This window comes from Vigna umbellata, chromosome 2 (assembly GCF_029865625.1).
Source record: "Vigna umbellata cultivar VRB3 chromosome 2, Vumbellata_1.0, whole genome shotgun sequence".
Classification (NCBI taxonomy): Eukaryota; Viridiplantae; Streptophyta; class Magnoliopsida; order Fabales; family Fabaceae; genus Vigna; species Vigna umbellata.
Window position 1 is genome coordinate 9,573,538 of NC_142166.1, and position 7,214 is coordinate 9,580,751.

The window sequence follows — 7,214 nt, forward strand, 5'->3', positions numbered from 1 at the left end:
TTTTCTCCACTGCTTATTACTTAATTCTCTGATTCCTGGAGAGGAAAGAAACAGAGAAATGGGATGAGAAGAAAAAAGGGTTTAAAAAGAAATAACTACATTAGGAATTGGAGATTCCGCATAAGGTTTAAAAATGTTTTCAAAGATATTCAGTGATTATCTGCTAGATGAAGAAGATTTTTAAAATGATTTTTACAGATTACTTTAGTGAAAGATTGTCAATTTTACGAAAGATTTCATCGATAAAAGGTTGTTTACAAATATTTTCAATAATATTTGGTTTACAGTAGAGATTCTAGTACAAAGATTTCATCGATAAAAGGTTGTTTACAAATATTTTCAATAATATTTGGTTTACAGTAGAGATTCTAGTACAAAGATTTCATGGATAAAAGGTTGTTTACAAATATTTTCAATAATATTTGGTTTACATTAGAGATTCTAGTACGGGAATTCAATTCAAAGTTACTTTTTGTCGATGTTCTAGTAAGGGTATTCAAGATTGGATCTTTCATTTCTTAAGTATCGCAACTTAATAAGGGAAATTCAAGATTGAATCTTTCCATTTGTAAGTTTCACAAACTAACAAATTAAGGAATGAAGATAAGAATGGAGAATAATTATCAGGTTTGGTATATTGTAGGTAGTTTCTTGGATGATTCTTGTTAACTGGGCTACAGGTTGTGATGATTGTATATGGATGAAAATTAGATTTTTGATTTTTTTTTTATATTTTGTTGCAAAATATAACAGGGGAGAGAATGATGGTAGTGGATTTAGGAGTCAGAAAAGAAAACAAAAATGGTCTTCATTCTTAGCTTCTCGAGAATTTGGTTGGGTTCTTTATTTAGCTTCTTTGAGGATTTGAATATGATGGTGGCCGAAAACTTAGGTTAGGAAATGATTGGGTATGAATGTATGTTCTTCAAAGAAAGAAAAGGAAAAAGTATTCATGGAAAAGGAAGAAAGCAAGAAAGGAATGATCACTTAAAAAGAGTTTTGTTTCTTTTCTAAGTAAAAAAAATAATAATAAACATTTGGCTTTTCACTCTCGAAATTTCAAAAATAGTTTTAGGTTAGGAATTACATTTTCAATTTTACTTGGTGAGATTTCAAAATTCGATAATTTATCGAATTTTGAAATTCTATAAAAAAAAATGATGAGATTTCAAAATTTGATGAAAAAAAAAAAAGTAGAGTGTATGATTTTTTGAATTATGAAAGGTAATTTTGGATTTTTAAAATTGGATCTTAGATAAACTAAAGAGTACTCCCATGTTTTAGCTACTATTAAAAGAGAACCACTAGTATATAAGGGAAAAGATTTGTCACTTGAACATTATTAAAAAAAAAATTAAAAACTCTATAAAGGGACCAAAGCATCATTTAGGTATAAATTTTAGAAAAATTATCAAAATAGATAGATTTGAAAAAAATTAAGAAAGTGGATAAGTTATATCAATTGATATAACTTTAATTTAAAATACTTTGAACCAGTATGACTTCAATTTTAAAAATATTTCAAACTAAAGTTGTGACTTGACACTTCTATTAAAATTGAATTAAAATAATATTACTTTGGACAACTTCAATTTAAAATACATTGATTTAAAGTTATGGACAACTTCAATTTAAAATACATTGATTTAAAGTTATGCTACATTGATATGACTTTAACTTAAAAATGTTTAGTACTATAATTGTTGTACTATCCTGACACTTTTTACTAATACAAAATTATTACTAGACCACACTCAATAGACAACGCTTTTTTAAATAAGCGCTATAGATCAATCCACAAAACCAATACGGTTTAAAAAAGCGCTATCTATTGAGATAACAATAAACAATTTTTTTTATAAAAAACGCTATCTATATTTAATTTATATAAATTTCTAATTAATAATTTAAAATAGACAAGTAGAAAATGCTTATTTAAAAAAATGACATCTATTAAGATAACAATAAATAATGCTTTTAAAAAAAACGCTATCTATATTTAACTTTTATTATTTTTTTAATTAATAATTTGAAATAGACCAATAGACAATGCTTATTTGCAAAAACGATATGTTGAAAATTTTTTGTTCCTACCCACAAAACCTAGTCTAGAAAATTCAACATTCCTCCCAAAATGCCAAAATTCATCAATACCTTAAGAATATGATGTTTCTCACTTTCATCTCTCACAAAGTATGAATCCTCACTCTCACATATAAAGTCTTCACACATTGTCAATTTCTATTAACCAAAAACTTGATAGTTTTGCCTATGAGGGCATGATCCTCATCCCTTTCTCGCTTATATGACCTAACCTTTGGTGCCATAGGTTGGAATTTTCATTTATTGCAATTGCAATCAAATGACAAGCTTCTTTTGTCTTCTAAAGAATATCACTCTTCCTACCATGAGCAATTGTCATTACACCTTTGAAATCTTCCAATGATTACCATGAAAGACTGTTGTGTAACCATCATTGGCCAACTAGCCTATTGAGATTAAGTTCTTTGTTAGGTCGGGAATATGTCTAACATTTTTCAATTCCCATACAGACCACACCTTTAATAGCAATCTTACAAGATTGCTCATTACTAAGGTAAACTTTTCCAAGATTTTCAAGGACATAATTCCTGAAGAATTCTTTCTGTGAGGTGGCATGAAAAGATGCTTTAGAGTCTAACACCCAAGACTTGTCCTTGTTCTCTAAAGAACATATCAATGCATCTTCTCCTTCTAAGGTTGAAGCAACATTTGCTTCTATATGATTCTTCTGTGACTTTTGTAGTGTCTCAACTTTTAACAATTCTAATACTCAATTGTCTTTGAGTTTCGGGAACTATGATGATTCTTAGAATTGGACCTCCTCTTCTTGAATTTTCCACATCCATATCCTTTAATCAATTGTCTTCCTGTTGACTTTGTATGCAAAACTAAAGAGGTTGAAGATTCTCTGGACTCTTTGCATCGAATATCTTCACTGAGAATCAGATCACGAACATCATCAAACGTCAAATTATTACTACCTAATGAGCTACTCATAGTTGTGACTGTAGCATTCCAACTTTCTAGCACTAGTGCAAAAACAACGTATAATGTCACGCGTTCAACGTCCAACCATTGAATAACCAATGTTAAAAATGACCGGTAACATTTTTGTAAATAAATGCAATTGTTAGACGTCGTTTAGAATGATAATTCGTCGTCAATTTATTATATTAGGTAAATTTTGCGAAAATATTTGATGCGAAGGTGAAAATGTATTTACGTATGACATCAAATATATTTGATACAAATAATCTTGATCTGCATATTCCAAAAGTCAAACCTCGTATCATCAAACTTCTCAATTTTGATTTTCCTTCATCTGTAATCATTTCTTCCATTTAAATCTGGCTCCCTTTGGATGGTTGATTATAATAATAACAACCGACTCTGATACAATTTGTTAGAATATTTAGAAGAATTTCTCTTAATCAAATTTATAAAAAAATAAATAAATACGAAATGATAACACTTAAAATAGAACTCTTTAAATTATATTTGATAAAAAAAATTACAATATCAATTTTCTCTATCTTTCTTTATTTCTTCTCTACGTTGCATTTCTTTTCAATTAGTTTTTCTACTCCTTTTGTTATCTATTTATTTCAATTATATGTTAATTTATTTTCTATTTAATTTATTGATTTCCTTAATCTTCTCTCTTTCATTGATTTTTATTATTGGATAAAATCTTTTTTACCAATTCTAACAGTGCCTGCATATAGATGGAAAAATACAGAACTTGGATTTTGAAGCCGGGTGATGGTGATTAATCCATCTAAACTCTGAAACTTCTAACATACTAGGACCTGAAGAATGTCAACTAAGTCTTCCAAAGCAAATCTTGTCAAAAATGAAATTTTCATACAAAGCTCATTTCTATGTTTTTAGTCCCCAAGCATCAAACAAAGCCATAAATAATCAAAACAATCCAGATAGCTATAGCTCAATTCATTTCCTCAAAACTTATATTGCATTAACACTTACAAATTGGTCTTCCTTTTCAATTACCGCTAAGAGAGACTTTTAGATATTTGACAACATCCTTAAAAGTGACAAATGAGAATGGAATATTAGCATAACCAAACCGATGTTAATGTTAACATGCCACAAAAACTTTGCTTGACCTTTCAAACTTGCGTGCATGTGTTTTAGTGTGCCATCACAAAAGAATTTGCTGAGGAATCTCGGGCCCCTTGACTTTTCCCGATGATTCATTTATCTACCAAAAGTGCTATCAAACTAACCTATTATGGTACATTGTTAACCAGAAATTTTGTGACTGGTCTCCGAACTTGAGGTACATGTTTAGGAATGGAAAAAGTTGAATAAGAACTAGCCAGTTAGAGCTACGCTGTAGTGCATGTGAGTGATACTAAACTGTAAAGGTGACAAGAGACAACAAAGTAATTTTGGCAGAAGCTAAGAGAAACTATGATCAGATGGGGACCTAACGCGTTCTAATCAACAGCATGGAAAGCAAGATAGCCACGATTTGTTCTGAGGAGCATTTGGGGCTTGCTTGGGTGCCTGAACTGCATCTGATGTTGCTTCGGTGCTCTGCTGCGCTGGCTGTGTCTGCTGCTTTTTCTTCTCCTCTTCATGCTTTGTTGAAAGAGCTTTTTCTCCATCAGTAAATCTTCACATCACAAACAAAAAGTTCAGTATTTTTTTCTTTAAAAGCGTAGCATCAAGTTAAGAATCAGCCACCATCAAGAAGCGTCATAATCATCAGAGTAATTTTCGTCCAGTGATAATAAGATTTATTTCTGAATTCATTGTTGATGCATTTTCATGTTCCCTATATTATGTGTTCTTATAGTATGAGTTCAAAGACTAAATTTTACACTTTCCAAATCAAAATTATTCACAATACAAACAAAAATATAAAAGAATCACTGTCCAAATACACTACTACTGGATTGTCAGTGAATGAAAAACACGGTCACATCATGAAAGGCTGGAAGAATTTCTGTATTACTCGGCTTGCAAAGTATAAATCTGAATTGATTTGGGGGAGCAATGAGAAGTCAAACCAACCATGCTATTAGTATATCATATGGGTATGGCATTTTTGGTTTGGCCTCGAGATTGCTGAAATCAATCCAATCAGGTAGCAAGCAAAGCAGCAGAGATTTGCTTCCAGATTTTCATGGTACCATCGTGATTTGGATCCCATAAAACGCACCAGACAGCAAGTTAGTGAAATAAGGATGGATATTTGCGTACAAAAGAAGAAGTGGCGAGAGCTTACACATTGAACGCAAAGGATATGGTGCTGCCATCTGAATGACGACAATGAGTGCCAGAACTACAACGCATATCAGAATATGATGCCCGTCCAGGATATGTCAAATCCGCGTCACTTAGGCTACTTATTTTTATGCTGCTTTCCATTATAACCTCTCTCATTGTCTCGGCAGCTTTTTCTTCAGTCACTTTTGAACCTTCATGTTGTTTGGCAGTGCTATGGCTGATATCAGTGAATTTTGTTGCTGGGGATTGGAGTTGAGGTGGGAGTGGGGGCTGGTTTCCATGAAATGGTGAACCAGACGTGTTCATGTCACTGAGTCTATCCATTTCGCCAGATTTAGTAATCCAACCCAAATCACTTGAGAAACTCGTGTTTCCCATTTGAATGCTGAACAATGATTCATTAGAGGCAGTGCTCCATTGGGTGTTTGATTTGTGTCTATCAAACACATGAGATGGAAAGCTATAATCAGAAGAAGATGAAGGATTCTCTGGACGCTCCATTACCTGTATCGGAGGATTTTGTTTTTCTGAGCCATTACTGAAGGCAGGCAAACCATCACTAGGTTGTTGTCCATGGTTGGGAAAAGAACTGATTGGGATATCATCATCACATGTTTCGGTAGCGAACTTAACATCCTTTCCCTTTTTTTGAGGTGATTTCGTGGCAGAGTTTGCAGAATGGGGTTGTCTTTCATTTGTAACTGAAAATGGGTCATGCTGTTCACTCATTGGGGTGGTAGTAGCATCAGCTCGTTGTTTGTTTTTTGCTGATTCTAATGAGAAGAAGGGGTCTGATAGTTGGCCTGGAAAGGGATCAAGTGTTTCACCATGTGTGTTAAAAGGCTGTGTCCTTGCTTCGCTACTAGGCATGCTCCAATGACCTCGCTCCGGTGAAGGAAGCGTATGATGACTTTCACTACCGACGGTTGAACTTGTTGGCACATGGAAGGGATTCCCTGGTGATGATTCATTGGTATGCGGTGACATTGATAAATGGGAGTCTATTAGACCACCCGGAAGTCCATTAACACTATTGTTAGTCATGCCACCTCTTTCTTGATTCATGGCAGAAAATGAATGTAGATGATCATGCTCCGTTTGATTTGCATATGCACCAACATTGTTAGTTTTGGTGGCATCACTCACGAATAAGAAGGGGTTTTGTGATGATGAAAAGGAGGAGGATGTGTTATTTGACATTGGATAAGGATGAGCTTCACCAAAAGGGTTAGGCTCCAAGTGGGTGTTAATTGGACTTCTATTTCCCCTTTCTGCCATTGACTGTGTGTTGTGCAATTCAGACCGAAAGTATGTTTGGTCACCTTTAGGAGATGTTGCAGCTAGTCGATTACGCGGCTCGTCGCAGTGGTTGTTGCATTTGGCATAAAGACAAAATGATCTTGTGATAACAACTCTGATAAAAAGGGTGAAGTAGATGATACTTGTTTCTTTTCTTTGTTAAATTGTTTTCCTGCACCTGAATTTGTAGAAGAACCAGTTCTCTTATCAGCACTACATTCACGGTTACTTACAGATTCCATCAGCCAAAAATATCAAAGTCTTTCAGAGTCTGTATGTTCTGTAAAACCAGAATCTCAAATACAAGGTTTTGTTTCAACTCAACTACAAAGCACACATAAGTAGTCTTATCCTTGAATGTTGAAGGAGCAGATTCACACAAGCAATTTGGCTAAATTGAATGTTGCTAGCACCCCATAATATGTAAGATAGCAAAGGTGATAGATGACTTGCATGCACAGAATCGAAAATCTTCACTTTTTTTTAATTGTTACAAGGATTTATTTTATTGAAGATGATTCTTCAAGCACATATAACATACCAAATATTTAAAGGGACTATGAAAACCAACTTATTACGTATCATGGATGTTTATACAGAAATGCAAAATGTACTAA

The 7,214-nt window shown here is 33.2% G+C and overlaps 1 protein-coding gene across 1 annotated transcript; it reads right to left on the reverse strand.

Moving 5' to 3' along the window:
• Positions 1-4,506: 4,506 nt before the first annotated feature.
• Positions 4,507-6,591, reverse strand: LOC124845711 (uncharacterized). Its single transcript, XM_047322858.2, has 2 exons — positions 5,297-6,591; positions 4,507-4,681 (listed from the first exon to the last, which is right to left on the reverse strand). Exons 1-2 carry the CDS (start codon positions 6,574-6,576, stop codon positions 4,507-4,509), a joined length of 1,455 nt encoding a protein of 484 aa, XP_047178814.2. The 5' UTR covers positions 6,577-6,591.
• Between the last annotated feature and the right edge of the window lie 623 nt (positions 6,592-7,214).